Source organism: Ctenocephalides felis, unplaced genomic scaffold (assembly GCF_003426905.1).
Source record: "Ctenocephalides felis isolate EL2017-DRISC unplaced genomic scaffold, ASM342690v1 CF-g0.4_SCAFFOLD_01492, whole genome shotgun sequence".
Classification (NCBI taxonomy): Eukaryota; Metazoa; Arthropoda; class Insecta; order Siphonaptera; family Pulicidae; genus Ctenocephalides; species Ctenocephalides felis.
This window is the reverse complement of record NW_020537646.1, coordinates 55253492-55272154: the sequence shown is the minus strand read 5'-3', so window position 1 is coordinate 55272154 and position 18663 is coordinate 55253492. Positions and strand designations below refer to the sequence as shown.

The following is an 18663-nucleotide window of genomic DNA, read 5'->3' as shown; positions in this document are numbered from 1 at the left end:
ATATATATATATATATATATATATATTAAATATATATATATATATATATATATATATATATATTAAATGTTTAATATGAACAAAACAGCACTCAGATTTTTTTTAACACAACTTTATTTTATGATTACAAACGTTTCGAGACAAAGGTGTGCATCATCATCAGTGTAATTTCAATAACAGTTACTTATTACTAAACATTCTTTAATATTTTATTTAAAACTATATTTTGACTTTTTAATATAAAACATAAAACACAATTGTTTCAATCAATGCTTGACACGGTACTAACTGACATGTGACATTTACAGAAATATTCGAAACAAATCTGAAGTATCTAACGGAGACAGGATAGGTAACATTAAACTGTAAACAAAGAAAGGCGCTCGTATACAAAAATCGATAAATATGAAAAAACAGATTAATTTATTGAAAAGAATAAGATAAATGAAAAAATTATAAATTATTAATGATGTTTATATAAGTGTCATGTAAAATATTTGTGTCGGTTCTCAGATTTATGCTATTGTTAGTCCGAACTATTAACATTGATTCTGCCATGCTCCGTTTAAATAAGTCTTTCTCATGGAATAAGATTTGGGGATTGTCAAAATCAAACTTATGGTTGTTGATATTAGCATGATCCACAAGTCTACTTTTAAATTTTTTGTTATCTATTTTTTCGCATTGTAATTCATGTTGCCTGAGTCTTTTTCCTAAGTTCTGGCAGGTCTGGCCAATATAAGAGCAACTACAATCCAAACAATTTACTTTATAAACTATATCTTTCTTTTTTGTTAAAGGAGTTTCATCTTTAATGTTAGAATATAAAAATTTTAATTGTTTCAATGAAGAAAAAGTAATATGAATATTGTGTTTTTTAAAAAGTCTTTTTGATAATTGGTTAAAATTATTGTCAAGATATGAAAAATTAATGAAAAAAGTTTTTTCAGGAACGCTTGTTTTGCCAAGATCTTCCGGTTTCTTATCTAAAGGTTCAAGTAATTTTGCGACTCTGTTTTTAATAATTGGACAAATTAACTTATATGGAAAATTATTGCCAAGTAGGATCGTTTTAACTAATTTTATGTTTGTATCATAAAACAGAGGATCAGATAATAAAATAGCGTGATCTACAAGATTTAAAATGGTAGAAATTTTTATATTGAGAGGAACATGCGAATTAAAATTAATGTATCTCCCGGACCAGCTATCTTTTCTGTACCAGTCTATATAACATACACCGCCTCTATTAATGAGTTTTACGTCAAGAAAATGTAACGTCGAATCATTTTCAAGTTCCTGTGTGAATTGTAAAAATGAATTGTACTCATTGAATTTGTTGAAAACATTATCTATGTCTTTTTTATTAAGTAATATTAATGTGTCATCGACATATCTAAAAAAAACCACAGGTTTGGAAGGTAAAGAATTTAAAACATGATTTTCCAAATCTTGTAATACTAAATCCGCTAAAACAGGACTTAATGGGCTGCCCATTGGACAACCTCTCTTCATCGTATAATATTTTTTATTAAAAGTGAAATATGTTGCTTTTAAAAGTAATTCTATTCCTGAAATAAAAATTTCTATCGGTAAACATGTAAATTCAACTATTTGCATCCATCTTTTCTTTATAGCTGTAATAATTAGATAATGCGGAAGATTATTAAATAAATTAATGACGTCCAGACTCATAAAGGAACAATCAGGAGGAATTACTTTATGTTTTATATGTTTTATTAACTGGAAAGAGTTATTTAAACGGTATGGAGAATCTATGGCGACATTCTTTAAAATATCTGAAAAATATTTTGCTAAGAAGTTTATATATATATATATATATATATATATATATATATATATATATATCTTATATATAAAAATGGAGCTCTCTTTCAAATGTCCGAATAAAACTCGAAAACGGCTGAATCGATTTGGCCAGTCTCAGTCTTGAAAAATTCGTGCCAATCCAGAGAAAGTCCAAAAGGTGAGAAATTATTTCAAATCCGCGTAGAAACTTTAATTTTTAATTTGAAAATTTTTGTAGAAGCGTAATTTAAATAAAACAATGGACGGTGGTAATTTCGTGAAATGTCAAACGCTTTTGACAGATGATGTTCAATTACGTTTAATAGGATGTTTTACGCGAATATTATTTATTTATTATAAATTTGTAGTAAGCAGTTTTGTTTGTAGTTTTATTTATATACAAAAACGTTAGTAAACGGGCAGCAAGTGTTACTAGAGACTCAAAATATAAACTTTTTTGATATGTTAATATGAAAATGCACTTTTTGGCATATTTTTCTCAAACACGGTGCTCTGAAAGATCTCATTTGTATAATTATATACTCATTGGTAATTATAAAACATTTTCTAGGTTATATTATTTTTTATTTATCTTATTTAAATTCAGAACCTAAATTTGGTATCGATCAAATGGACATTCTGTCGAATAACATTTTTCCAATTATAATTTCCCAGAATTTATCGCAGAATAGATATTAATATATGAAGGTCCGAGATTAAAAAGGTCCACAACCGATGTGCCAAAAATCAGTGAAGTTAAGCATTGTTTAACAACAATATTAGAAAGTAGAGGAAAAAAGATGTATAGCCAGCTACAAACTTGATTTGAAAACGATAATCTTTGAAATGGGGGAGATAAACGGTAATCTTTGAAAATCCATAATAAAAGTATTTTCTTCCGTTGGTAGTTTTAGCATTAGTTAAAAATGTAATTATTTTGTAAAATACCTTTAAAATTATAATAAGGCTTTAAACCTTTTGCCACCTGCCCGTTACAAGTTACCCCGCATATAGGATAAAAAGGTCTAGATAACAAATTTTTGGAAGACATCAAAAAAGCACATTTCTACAATGATGAAGTAGAAGTCAGTTTACTGAACGTAGTCAGATAATTGTTCGTTTGATATGTCTTATTTGTTTTGATATAATTGTTATGGTTTTCACAATATAGTTTATATTTGCTCAAAGTCAAATTGGACCTTTGTGCCTCGCCCTGCTCTACATATATACTTTTTATTAAATTTACTTTAATTCATCGAATGTAACTTTAAACTTTTCAAAAAGCAGGTCAAAGAAGAAATACTTAATTCATTTTTTATCTCTCCTCGCAAAAATTTGAAAATTTTGTCTAAGCTCAGTAGTATTATTTACAATTATACACAAAATCCAGAATCCAAAAAGAATCTGAAAAACTTGAAACGTAATTAATAAGCCTAAAGACCAAAAAAGACTCGGATTGGATTATACGATGTTTTCTATAGAAAGTGTATAAAAAAATGCAGTTTGATTGCATTGACAAACTAGCTGTAAGTGGAATTCTGTCTTAAGGCAATTAAGGCATCGTGCCGTAAGGCAAATTGCTGGAACTTCCCGTACCAAAAATTATCATTTTTTTAAAAACAATTTACATTTTTGAAAAAAAATTACTTTGAAAGAATAAGATTTTTGAGAAAGTATAAATTGGACAAAAAATAACTTTTTTTTGAAAAAAAAAAATTTTTTTTTTAAAAACATTTTTTTTTTAATTTTTTTTTTTTGAAATGTGGGAGTTGTAATGATTATGACAATATATTAAATTAGAAACTCCCAACATAAAAAATATATCAAATTTATTGACTATAAAAATATTACGATATCAAAAATATACATGACATGTCCCATTGTTTTTTACAAATCAAAACCAGCCTGCTTGATATCCCCACACACTCCCTGCCCAGTGTTGATCTCACAGTTTAAAAAGAACATACAGGGAAACACGTTATAAAAATGTGGTGGGAAAGCAGATTATAGCAGACCAGTGTTGTAATACTGGTCAATTACAAATTTCCATGTTTCGTCAGCAGATCCACCGTATGTGGTGATTCGACCTGCCATCAACTCCATATTCTGCATAAGGTTCTGACTAAAAAAAAAAACATGTGGAAAATTTCCTGTACCTCGATGTCGGTGAACTTCTAAGATTCAGCCTCGATCTAATTGGTATTAGTTATATCAGAATAACTTAATGTTTAGAATACATAATTTATGGGTACAGTTTCCATTTCTGCAAGCGTTGCATTCGTATCTGATGAGTTCCGATCAGAGAAAGAAGTTGGCTCTTTATCCAAATCAGGATCATTGGTTTCTTTGACATAAGAGTCCAGAATTGTGGAATCCAATAAATTATGTCAAATTTTGTTTTGACTCGTCGTTGTCACCGATAATGGGAGGTAGCATTATAAGACGATTTGTTGAGTTAACAGAGAAAGAGAGGTTGAATTGCATTCCAATGAAAAGTTCAGGCTCCAAATTATTTTTTCTGTCAGCAATAGACACTGAGGTCTGGGTATACTAAATGAGTAACCTCGGAAGTCTGATCCAGATAGTAAGTGCGTTAACTATGATGGATTGGACTAGACGTACCTTATAGGTCGTCTCTAAAGACCAGTGATTATGGTGCTGCGTCAAAATCAATTTTTCTTAAATCCTCGAAAAATAAAACTCCTTTTTTTTTCTTCATCTATCACGTCGGGGTCACCAATGTGGGAGTTGTAATGATTATGACAATATATTAAATTAGAAACTCCCAACATAAAAAATATATCAAATTTATTGACTATAAAAATATTACGATATCAAAAATATACACGACATGTCCCATTGTTTTTTACAAATCAAAACCAGCCTGCTTGATATCCCCACAGAAAAAAATTTTTTTTTTCTTTATTTTGACATATTGTAGAAGATCTGAACTTTTTTTCAAAGCAATCGTACTGCTTTAACTGCATAGGGACAAAATATAAAGCGCGTAAGCGCCGCGTCGCTGTCTAAGGCATAAGCATTGGTACGGAACCCATAGAAATGTTAACAAAATGTATACTTATTGTTAAAATCTCTATAAAATATCTGATAATTTGATGTGCATATGTCTAATGATCATTTTTGACCGCCAAATGGCTCATTTTTTTACTTTTTCCTCCATATCTCCGAAACCGCTAGACCTACCTTCATGAAAATTTTATCGATTCTTCACCTTGTCAATACAAGTAAAATGTTTTTTGAATTATTCAAATCGGACGCTCCATTCTCTTAAAAACTGAGTTACCGTTTTCGGCACTTTTTGCCCCGTATCTTCGGAACGGCTAGACCCGCCTTCGCCAAAAACTAGTCAGCACGTCTCCTTATCAATACGAATCGAATGTTTTTTGAATTATTCAAATCGGTTGATCCGTGGTCCCGAAATCGTCGACGAAAATTTGTATCCGCACATACATACACACACGCACATACATACATACATACATACACACACACACACACACACATACATCCATTTTTTCTAAGGTATGCCAAAATGTTCAAAAACCTTTGAAACGTAAAGATATATAAAAATTTTCATTTTCGATTTTTTTGCGATTACTATAACTTGCCCTACGGGAAGTTAAATATAGACAAACTAATGGGGTTTATTGTTTTTATAATACCTAATTGTATACAGCATTCAAACAACACATCCTTATGCACTTAAAGTATTAATATTTTTGATTCTCTAGGAATGGTTTAGAATATACCTTATTTAGCAAAACAACGTTTGCCGGGTCAGCTAGTATATATATATATATATATATATATATATATATATATATATATCTTATACATAAAAATGGAGCTCTCTTTCAAATGTCCGAATAAAACTCAAAAACGGCTGAATCGATTTGGCCAGTCTTAGTCTTGAAAAATTCGTGCCAATCCAGAGAAAGTCCAAAAGGTGAGAAATTATTTCAAATCCGCGTAGAAACTTTACATTTTTAATTTGAAAATTTTTGTTGAAGCGTAATTTAAATAAAACAATGGACGGTGGCAATTTCGTGAAATGTCAAACGCTTTTGACAGATGATGTTCAATTACGTTTAATAGGATGTTTTACGCGAATATTATTTAATTATGATAAATTTGTAGTAAGTAGTTTTGTTTGTAGTTTTATTTATATACAAAAACGTTAGTAAACGGGCCGCAAGTGTTACTAGAGACTCAAAATATCAACTTTTTTGAAATGTTAATACGAAAATGCACTTTTTGCCGCTGTAGCACTCTTTTTTTTCAAATATTTTTTCTCAAACACCGTGATCTTTGTTCTCATTTGTATAATTATATAATCATTGGTATTTATAAAACATTTTCTAGGTTATATTATTTTTTATTTATGTTATTTAAATTCAGAACCTAAATTTGATATCGATCAAATGGACATTTTGTCGAATGGACATTTTTCCAGTTATAATTTCCCAGAATTTATCGCAGAATAGATAGTACTATATGAAGGTCCGGGATTAAAAAGGTCCACAACCGATGTGCCAAAAATCAGTGAAGTTAAGCATTGTTTAACAATAATATTTGAAAGTAGAGGAAAAAAGATGTATAGCCAGCTACAAACTTGATTTGAAAACGATAATCTTTGAAATGGGGGAGATAAACGGTAATCTTTGAAAATCCATAATAAAAGTATTTTCTTCCGTTGGTAGTTTTAGCATTAGTTAAAAATGTAATTATTTTGTAAAATACCTTTAAAATTATAATAAGGCTTTAAACCTTTTGCCACCTGCCCGTTACAAGTTACCCCGCATATAGGATAAAAAGGTCTAGATAACAAATTTTTGGAAGACATCAAAAAAGCACATTTCTACAATGATGAAGTAGAAGTCAGTTTACTGAACGTAGTCAGATAATTGTTCGTTTGATATGTCTTATTTGTTTTGATATAATTGTTATGGTTTTCACAATATAGTTTATATTTGCTCAAAGTCAAATTGGACCTTTGTGCCTCGCCCTGCTCTACACATATACTTTTTATTAAATTTACTTTAATTCATCGAATGTAACTTGAAACTTTTCAAAAAGCAGGTCAAAGAAGAAATACTTAATTCATTTTTTATCTCTCCTCGCAAAAATTTGAAAATTTTGTATAAGCTCAGTAGTATTATTTACAATTATACACAAAATCCAGAATCCAAAAAGAATCTGAAAAACTTGAAACGTAATTAATAAGCCTAAAGACCAAAAAAGACTCGGATTGGATTATAAGATGTTTTCTATAGAAAGTGTATAAAAAAAATGCAGTTTGATTGCATTGACAAAATATAGACAAACTAATGGGGTTTATTGTTTTTATAATACCTAATTGTATACAGCATTCAAACAACACATCCTTATGCGCTTAAAGTATTAATATTTTTGATTCTCTAGAAATGGTTTAGAATATACCTTATTTAGCAAAACAACGTTTGCCGGGTCAGCTAGTATATATATATATATATATATATATATATATATATATATCTTATATATAAAAATGGAGCTCTCTTTCAAATGTCCGAATAAAACTCGAAAACGGCTGAATCGATTTGGCCAGTCTTAGTCTTGAAAAATTCGTGCCAATCCAGAGAAAGTCCAAAAGGTGAGAAATTATTTCAAATCCGCGTAGAAACTTTACATTTTTAATTTGAAAATTTTTGTTGAAGCGTAATTTAAATAAAACAATGGACGGTGGCAATTTCGTGAAATGTCAAACGCTTTTGACAGATGATGTTCAATTACGTTTAATAGGATGTTTTACGCGAATATTATTTAATTATGATAAATTTGTAGTAAGTAGTTTTGTTTGTAGTTTTATTTATATACAAAAACGTTAGTAAACGGGCCGCAAGTGTTACTAGAGACTCAAAATATCAACTTTTTTGAAATATTAATACGAAAATGCACTTTTTGCCGCTGTAGCACTCTTTTTTTTCAAATAATTTTTCTCAAACACCGTGCTCTTTGTTCTCATTTGTATAATTATATAATCATTGGTATTTATAAAACATTTTCTAGGTTATATTATTTTTTATTTATGTTATTTAAATTCAGAACCTAAATTTGGTATCGATCAAATGGACATTTTGTCGAATGGACATTTTTCCAGTTATAATTTCCCAGAATTTATCGCAGAATAGATAGTACTATATGAAAGTCCGGGATTAAAAAGGTCCACAACCGATGTGCCAAAAATCAGTGAAGTTAAGCATTGTTTAACAACAATATTTGAAAGTAGAGGAAAAAAGATGTATAGCCAGCTACAAACTTGATTTGAAAACGATAATCTTTGAAATGGGGGAGATAAACGGTAATCTTTGAAAATCCATAATAAAAGTATTTTCTTCCGTTGGTAGTTTTAGCATTAGTTAAAAATGTAATTATTTTGTAAAATACCTTTAAAATTATGATAAGGCTTTAAACCTTTTGCCACCTGCTCGTTACAAGTTACCTTGCATATAGGATAAAAAGGTCTAGGTAACAAATTTTTGAAAGACGTCAAAAAAGCACATTTCTACAATGATGAAGTAGAAGTCAGTTTACTGAACGTAGTCAGATAATTGTTCATTTGATATGTGTTATTTGTTGTGATATAATTGTTATGGTTTTCACAATATAGTTTATATTTGCTCAAAGTCAAATTGGACCTTTGTGTCTCGCCCTGCTCTGCATATATACTTTTTATTAAATTTACTCTAATTCATCGAATGTAACTCGAAACTTTTCAAAAAGCAGGTCAAAGAAGAAATACTTAATTCATTTTTTATCTCTCCCCGCAAAAATTTGAAAATTTGGTATAATCTCAGTAGTATTATTTACAATTATACGCAAAATCCAGAATCCAAAAAGAATCTGAAAAACTTGAAACATAATCAATAACTCAAAAGACCAAAAAAGACTTAGATTGGATTATACGATGTTTTCTATAGAAAGTGTATAAAACTTGCAGTTGGATTGTATTGACAAAATATAGACAAACTAATGGGGCTTATTGTTTTCATAATACCTCATTTTATATAGCATTCAAACAACACATCCTTATGCACTTAAAGTATTAATATTTTTGATTCTTTAGAAATGGTTTAGAATATACCTTATTTAGCAAAACTGCGTTTGCCGCGTCAGCTAGTATATATATATATATATATATATATATATATATATATATATATATATATATATGAGTAAGTTCTTCAAGGGCATACATCAAATAAAAGGCAAAGATTTAGAAGTTAATCTTTAATTTTTCCAAACGTTTCGACATAGTATTTTATGTCATCATCAGTGGATCTACAGAATGAATATTGAAAAATTAATATAAACTAGGGAAAAATTGACAGAAATTGGAAAAAGAACTATAGATATAAGTAATATAATTATAACAATAACAAATATACTTAACAGCTGGATAAACAAGAGAAATGAAAAGTAAAAAGAAATATATACAAACATACAAAAGCGTAATATATATACATAAATATACACACAAACAAACATGTATATATGATATACATGTACAAACACGTGCACATATACATATATACATACGAATAATACGTATATATAAACATATACATACGGACATGTACATATGTATATATACACATATATACATACATACACATACACATATACATACATATGCAATACAGGCACATACATATATATAGACAACGAAGCTAACTTACATAAATATGGTCTTACATCAGTAGCTAGCGCAAGGCACATAATTTTGCACTATTATATATACACTAACTTGTTTTTTTTAATTATTATTTTGTTGAACAGAGCATAGTAAAATATTTGTGAAATATATAATATATTTTGCACAGAGAACGTAGTTTATTTGACCGAGCCCGAGGCTGTAGTAACATGTGTTTAAAAATTATTTGAAGAGACCGTTTGAGGGAATAGTTGGCGGGTTTTTTACAATCAGTGTTTCGAAGTATGCGTGAGAGGCTAAGAATCAAAGTTCGGGATCGGACCGCGTAAGGGTAGGTTTACAGGTTCGGAATTATGCAGGTTAAGAGGAAACAAATTTGGAAATATTATTAAGTATCACCTGATAATTTTCACAGAGTAAGGAGGCATCATGGCGTTTATTAACACAAGATTTAGAAATGCTTATCAGACAAGTTTCAGCAAATCTCCTCTGAATAATGTTCCGTTCGTGATAAAGTATACTAGCGTTATAAAAGTCAAAAGAATGTTTAAAATTTTTTATATGTTCTGTTATCATAGTTTGATTTTGTCGTGAGTTTTTAGAGTTATTATCATGTTGTTTTAGTCGTTTTATTAAATTTTGTCCAGTTTCACCTATGTAAATGGAATCACAATCATTGCATTTTAATTTATAGACAATATTTGATGTGCGTTCTAAACTAGTGGATGATTTGAGTTTGGAAAAAAGAGAGCTAAGGGTTAAGTCTATGTTACAAATTAATCTTAAGTCGACCTTGTGGACAGTTTTTTCCAAATGGGAAAGAGTTCTTTAATAAACGGGATACAAACATTACCAATAAAGTTATTGTCTTTGGAGATTTTGGTAGAAGAAGAAGAAATATTATTGTTATTATTGAGAAATTTGAGTCTATTGTACGTGACAGAGTTTATGAGATTAGAAGGATAAGAGTTATTAATAAGTGTTGTGTGGATTAAAGATAAATCTTTTTATCTTTTATTTATTATTTATTATTTATTTATCTTTAATCCACACAACACTTATTAATAACTCTTATCCTTCTAATCTCATAAACTCTGTCACGTACAATAGACTCAAATTTCTCAATAATAACAATAATACCTCTTCTTCTTCTACCAAAATTTCCAAAGACAATAACTTTATTGGTAATGTTTGTCTCCCGTTTATTAAAGAACTCTTTCCCATTTAGAAAAAACTGTTCTACAAGGTCGACTTAAGATTAATTTGTAACATAGACTTAACCCTTAGCTCTCTTTTTTCCAACCTCAAATCACCCACTAGTTTAGAACGCACATCAAATATTGTCTATAAATTGAAATGCAATGATTGTGATTCCATTTACATAGGTGAAACTGGACAAAATTTAATAAAACGACTAAAACAACATGATAATAACTCTAAAAACCCACGACAAAATCAAACTATGATAACAGAACATATAAAAAATTTTAAACATTCTTTTGACTTTTATAACGCTAGTATACTTTATCACGAACGGAACATTATTCAGAGGAGATTTGCTGAATCTTGTCTGATAAGCATTTCTAAATCTTGTGTTAATAAACGCCATGATGCCTCCTTACTCTGTGAAAATTATCAGGTGATACTTAATAATATTTCCAAATTTGTTTCCTCTTAACCTGCATAATTCCGAACCTGTAAACCTACCCTTACGCGGTCCGATCCCGAACTTTGATTCTTAGCCTCTCACGCATACTTCGAAACACTGATTGTAAAAAACCCGCCAACTATTCCCTCAAACGGTCTCTTCAAATAATTTTTAAACACATGTTGCTACAGCCTCGGGCTCGGTCAAATAAACCACGTTCTCTGTGCAAAATATATTATATATTTCACAAATATTTTACTATGCTCTGTTCAACAAAATAATAATTAAAAAAAACAAGTTAGTGTATATATAATAGTGCAAAATTATGTGCCTTGCGCTAGCTACTGATGTAAGACCATATTTATGTAAGTTAGCTTCGTTGTCTATATACATGTATGTGTCTGTATTGCATATGTATGTATATGTATATATATATATATATATATATATATGTGTGTGTATATGTATATATGTATATATGTGTATGTATGTATATATGTATATGTGTATGTGTATGTATGTATATATGTGTATATATACATATGTACATGTCCGTATGTATATGTTTATATATATACGTATTATTCGTATGTATATATGTATATGTGCACGTGTTTGTACATGTATATCATATATACATGTTTGTTTGTGTGTATATTTATGTATATATATATTACGCTTTTGTATGTTCTTTTTACTTTTCATTTCTCTTGCTTATCCAGCTGTTAAGTATATTTGTTATTGTTATAATTATATTACTTATATCTATAGTTCTTTTTCCAATTTCTGTCAATTTTTCCCTAGTTTATATTAATTTTTCAATATTCATTCTGTAGATCCACTGATGATGACATAAAATACTATGTCGAAACGTTTGGAAAAATTAAAGATTAACTTCTAAATCTTTGCCTTTTATTTGATGTATGCCCTTGAAGAACTTACTCATATTTCTCAACATCAAAACTAACTTCTCTAACATATATATATATATATATATATATATATATATATATATATATATATATATATTGAAGAGATATTAATTATTGGTTCTTTTCTTGATATGTAAAAACAAACACTTTTTAAGATTTATTGATTTAATTTTAAATTTTAACTTACATTATCGGGTGTTGATATTTTTAATCTGTCCTTGTTGGCGGTTCAAACATAGCTAACCCCCGCTCAATAATAATCAGTTTTTACCTGATTCGACCCTTATTGTCGGATAAGGGTCGATTTATGAAAGTTTTATATAAATGGTACTAACATACGAGATTAAATTACAAACATGTTTTAATGAAAATGTGATAAACATAAAATATTATAATAAACACATAATAGTTCTTAATATATATATATATATATATATATATATATATATATGTTGAAAATGTTTAAATTTGATGTTGAAATGCATGACTGATTTCTTGGAGGGCGTAACATCAATTAAAAAATAAGTAAAGTAAAGATTTTTTTTCAAAACATCTTTATTTTTCCATACGTTTCGACGTAAAATTCTACGTAATCTTCAGTGGTTTTGAATTATTTATATTATCACTAACACATATTAATATAACTTGCAAAAATTAATAATTATAGACAAGCACTAACTGTCAATAATTTTCTTTTAATTGATGTTACGCCCTCCAAGAAATCAGTCATATATATATATATATATATATATATATATATATATATATATATATAGCATTAAATTTCATGTTGTACAATTATTACTTTGATTTCTTATAATTTCCAAAATACTTGTAACACTCGTTATTTATAATACTTTGTATTATTATTTAAATTTTATTATTTATTACAGTTGACGTTCACTATTAAATAAAATATATTTTTAGAATCCAAAAATATGTTAAAGATGATTATGTATACGTATCATGCAACTTTCCTTAAGGCAAAATGCTACTACAGCTAGTTATTTTATATAATTCAACCAATTTTTGTAGGACTATCTTGTCATGACTTTATCGTCATGATAAATTTATTGAAAAACGTCGAAACATTTTTTTTAAAGAAACTTAACTCTTTGGGGCCGGCTGTCTACCTCAGTGGACAAACATACTCTGTGAGGAATAGGCTATTTTATACAATGACTCAGTTTGTATCGAAAAGTTGAATAAATTACATATAGCAGTGATAAACAGTATTGTATTTTGAAAATAATTTTAAGTTATTTTAGTAGTATTTTTAGCCTTTTTCTTTGCTATATAGTCTTTTTTTTAATATTAAAAACGACCGAGCGCTTTTAAATATGTCAAAACGACAGGTAAATTTTGTGAATTAAGGAGTAGTGAAGATGAGTTTCAAATAGACATTCAAACAGACAAATTTTACGAAATTACTATTCGCACCGAAGATAGTGATGAATGTGATGATGGCATTATCCAACCAACAAAAGGAAAAAGAAGTTGAACAAATTAAATGAAGAGCGGAAAGACATTAGCGAATGTACCGATTCTCCTTCAATAATCGAGTTTGACATACATCAACAAACACCCCGACTACAAATACCAAGCAATATAAGACATCCAATAAATTATTTTACTTTATATTTTACAAATGAATTATTAGACAATATAATAGAAAAAACAAACCAAAATGAACAAATATACTGACTAATCAGTGGCATATTCTAAATGCGAGAGAAAGAAAAAGGGATTGTATTGTCTGTTCTGACAGAAAATCACCAGGAGAAAGGCGGCAAACAACATTTTATTGTAAATCATGTCAAAATCTACCAGCTATGCATTTTGGAAATTGTTTTGAACGTTACTATTCTTTAAAAAATGATCAAAAATAAATTAATACTATAAATGTATGTCCTTCAATGACCACAATTTTTTGTCAAACAAATTGCATAACATACACAATGAAATCAAGTTTACAGCCGGTTCAGTAGATTGTTTTGAAATCGGTGCCGTCCCGTAAGTGTCAATAAATTATTTTGTGGAATATTTGCATTTGCTATAAGAAAATTTTAGTACGATTACATATATCATGCACGTGATCATGGCATTATTTATGCATAATACCTGTTACACAACTGCAGAAGTTTTGTTATCCGCTTACTTTTTTGCTAACTCCAAAGCCATTTCTAATGGATTGGCCGAATTTCTCGAAAACCTAACCGCGGCACCTTTTTATCGAGTTTATTCCAATGACATTTTAATGAGTAAAATTCAAATTTTAACTCATCACATCGCAAAATCGACTTTTGATCACATTTTTTAAACTTTGATAAATTTTCAAAATTAAACGACTTGTTATAGGGCTGTGATATTGGCTCGGCCAATCTTTGTCCAAAACTATCTTGCACGATTCCCAAATAAGATATTTCGAATAGTCTTTGAATTTTAAAAATCTAATCAGAATTTTTGCAATGAAACGGATCGGCCGATCGTCGCACAAAACTTAAAAATTGTAGTTTTCATCGAATTACAGTTTAAAAATTTTTGAAATTGAATCAACAGTTTTTAAGAAAACGTTGATGCCGAAATTGACTTCACGTGCAGCCGTAATGTTTTATTATTTTTTATATTATTTTATTATAGTCTATAAGACCATGATGTCTATTGTCAAAAAAGTTTGATATAAATCGTTGATTTTTCAACATTCAATTACATGAAAACGGCCCGACCAAGCTTTATCAAAAACTAATATGTACCATTATTCAAGCATTATATTTTAAACAGTTTTTGAATTTTTAAAATCGATTTATGTTTGCTGATCATCGTGCAAAACTGTAAAACGCTGATTCTTATCGAGTTACATCTAATGCTTTTTAAATTTTTAAAATCGGTCTAGCCGTTTTTTAAGAAAACATCGCCGAAAAGTCAAAATTCGGCTCACATACACACACACTAGAGAATTCAATATCGATATACCTAAATACCGAATTTTCGGCGGTATTAATATCGGTATTTGCCTCAAAAATACCGGAATTTTTACATAAGCGCTAGTTAACACATATTACACTCGAAATTAAAATTCTCGGAACAAATATATCTTTAAGTTACATAATCACATAAATAGACATATCTTTAAGTGGTCTATATCTTCATTACTGTCTAAGTAAATGGAATCGGATTAATAAATAATAATGTTTATGTAATCGTATGTAAAAATGTAACGTATTTTTAAATGACATAAATGAATATTTTGATTCATAAATACTCGCAATCAACAAAATAAATATCACCACTGCGTAATCTTTTTTTTTCCTTTTTTTTCTGACATTATACAGTTTAATCATAATAATTACTAAATATCTTTGCTTTTTATTACAATTATAAAATATTATTTTACGTAAAACATATTGAGGTTTGAAAATAATCACTCATATGTTATAAAGACGGTCAGAAACATCCTGTTATCTAACATCGTTTTTTTGACATTTGTGCGGTTTCTAAGTTATGTTTTCTATCTGACAACTTGAGAAATATGCCTGTTTGTATACCACCCGAATGGAAAATTCTTTATAATATGGCGTTTGCATAACATTTTTCTGTTATGTGGCAGAATCGGTCCCGAAATTGATCTATCATCAAATTTTGATTTGAGTTATTATTACCCAATAATTTTAAATTTTATATATCCTATTTGTCCCAAATTTTTTTAATTTTATGCCAATATTTTGTCCAAATTTATTAATGTTTGATGAAGTGTAACAATTTTTGTGTTTGTTATATTGCTTAAGGGGGTTGTTCTTTTTTTTTAAAAAAATGCAAGGTATTTGTTTTTGTTTTTCTCGAAATGTATTTATCATAGAGACATGCGTTTTTTTTTAAACAGAAATCACAAGATCATAGAATATTACGTAATTTCCTTCTTTTTTTGCGCCGTCATTTTTTAACCAGGGGACGCCATGGTCGGTCTTGCAAAATCGATCTCTTTTGCGGTGCCACAGATAAATCCGTTGCGCATCGCCCGAAACAAAAAAAAGAAACTACGTTGAAGAAGAAGTTTGAATCCAGTCCCCCTACCAAAATAAAATAAAAAAAGCAAGAAGAAAATAAATAGCAGCTATTTAAAAAAAAAAAGTGTCAAAAAAGGCCTTGTTTTGGGGCGAGAAGCAATGTTATCAAGTTGTTTGAGGTAGGGAGACTAGGTATTGCAGTAGTGAACAATATAAAAAAAATGCAAGTCGATCCGACTTGTAGTTTTTTTTTTAATTTGTGGCACCGCATTGAAAAAAGTCAATTTGAGAAAAACGTATTTAAAGTTTTTAATATAATTTACTAAATACACTATTTAATTTAATGTACTAATGTAATAATACACCATGGTTTTCAAAGATGGTGACACATTAAAAAGGTCATGTGCATAAGGTATTATAATGAAAAAGAGGCAGCTGGCATACAATAGCTCGCGGAGCGATAAAAAACGCTTTCAGAGGATCATACGTATAGATATATATATATATATATATATATATATATATATATATATATAATTATAACTTCGTCAAAAAAATAGATATTGAGATGATTTTTTTTTTAATAATTTTAAGGTTTTTAGCTTTCATAATATCAAAAAATCTCAAAACCGAAAAAAAAAATAAAAAACGAACAACCGCCTTAGAAAGTTATCATGATTAAAGTAAAAAAAAATACACAGTTGAAACCAGACCTTGCGGCTTCAAGTGAAGGAGATTGGGTGAAATTTATAGTTTGTAAGATGTAGGGAAATGTAAATTGTGTTACAGGAGACACTATATCTATCATTTGTATTATGATATTTGTAGTAGTTTACGTTGATTTATGATGAAATTTTATACTATAGGAGACATTATATGTTTTATTTGTTGTAGGTGTTGATTTATGAAAAGAATTACATAGAAACAGGTCAATTTTTTTAAAAATAAGAAGAGAATTAATTAACAGAAATAATAATGTAGTTTGTTGTCGTTACTACTTGCATTGATAGACGTTACAACTGGCCCCAAACTCGCCTGGAAGTTGTAACGCTGCATTTTTTTAGATAATGATTAATTGTGTAATTATAAACAACGGTTGTGGATTTTTTTATTTGATTAGGTAGGGGAATAATTACAGCAACTTTCCATATTTGTTTAGTAAAAATATAATCAGTGGATATCAAGATATATTGAATTTAAACGAATCTGTTACAACCAGCCCCTAACGCCCCTGTATCATTTTGGCGGTTTGAAACTACCAGCACTTTGAGAGCCGACATCAAGAAAACATTGACAACGATTGTTAACAGGCAACGTGCGTACTGCCACTCTTAGACACATGAAATGAACACTGCAACGAAAATAGTTTATGGGACCAATTCCGCCGCATAACAGAAAATTGTTATGCCAAGGCCATGTTATGAAGGACTTTCCATACTAAATATTAAAAAAGCCATGTGGGTGGTATACAAACAGGCGTATTTATAAGGTTGTCAGATAGAAAATATAACCTATAAACCGGACAAATATAAAAAAACGATGTTAGATAACAAGATGTTTCTTCTTTATATTCTATTATAATTCTGTATATTATAAAGAATGATGTAACACAAATATAATTAATATAATTATATTATAACATAATTCAGGATATTATAAAGAATAATGTATCAACACTTTATCGATAGTTCATGGTAGTTGACAGATATTAATTTACAACTTGTTAGTACTAGCTTAGTTGCAGATTTGAATGCTAACATTGATATTCAAAAATCGCCTTAGGCTAGCAACTGTCAAATAAAAGCAACAGCTACATGAAGCCTAATGAGCAGCCATGCGATCACTAAAGTGTGGTTTCATTACTTATTGTGCTAAATTGTTTTTGATAATATTTTTTTAATAAGAGTATCATTAAAGAGTTTGACATTGCATTTTTTTCCTGTTTCAGTCTTTATGGATATTTTCGCTTATTGATTACGAAAAGCCCACATATCATAATGGAAAATACCATTATCCAGGCTGGGCCTATGCACTTGGTTGGTTTATCGCTTCTGTATCATTAGCTTGTATTCCCGTATATGCGATTATAATGGTTCTTAGAGCTGAAGGTGATAATTTCCTAGAAGTAAGTACAAGTATTTAGTGGTGGTGACTTTAACATAAATAACTAACATTGCAAAATCTAACCAGTGATATATTAAAACGTAAGTGATAAAAATAACAATTTATAACATAACACACAAAATCCTTATATTACAAATTATTAATGTTGAAATCAAACTTGAAATATACAGCTAATACTAAACATCAAAATGTTATATATGAAATGTAGATTCAAATAAATTATTATTATTCATCATATAGAACAGAAAAATGTATAAAATTGCTAGAATATTATGATTTTGAAAACAGCTTCTGAAAAATACATTACCACGCAAAGGGAACATTGCGCATTTCGCACACATTATGCCTGTTCTGAAGTTAATTTTTTTTTATTGTGTATGAATGATAGTACAAAAAAAATAGAGTTTTCCAGAATTAATTACTATAGATAAT

At 28.8% G+C, this 18663-nt stretch overlaps 1 protein-coding gene across 1 annotated transcript in view; it reads left to right on the top strand.

Annotated features, from left to right (window-relative positions):
• LOC113371608 (sodium- and chloride-dependent GABA transporter ine-like) overlaps window positions 1–18663 on the top strand; it is a 432836-nt gene that overhangs the window by 392523 nt on the left and 21650 nt on the right. The window contains exon 13 of the mRNA XM_026612248.1: window positions 18056–18232. Coding sequence (XP_026468033.1) covers window positions 18056–18232 — 177 coding nt within the window. The remainder of the gene's footprint in view (window positions 1–18055; window positions 18233–18663) is intronic.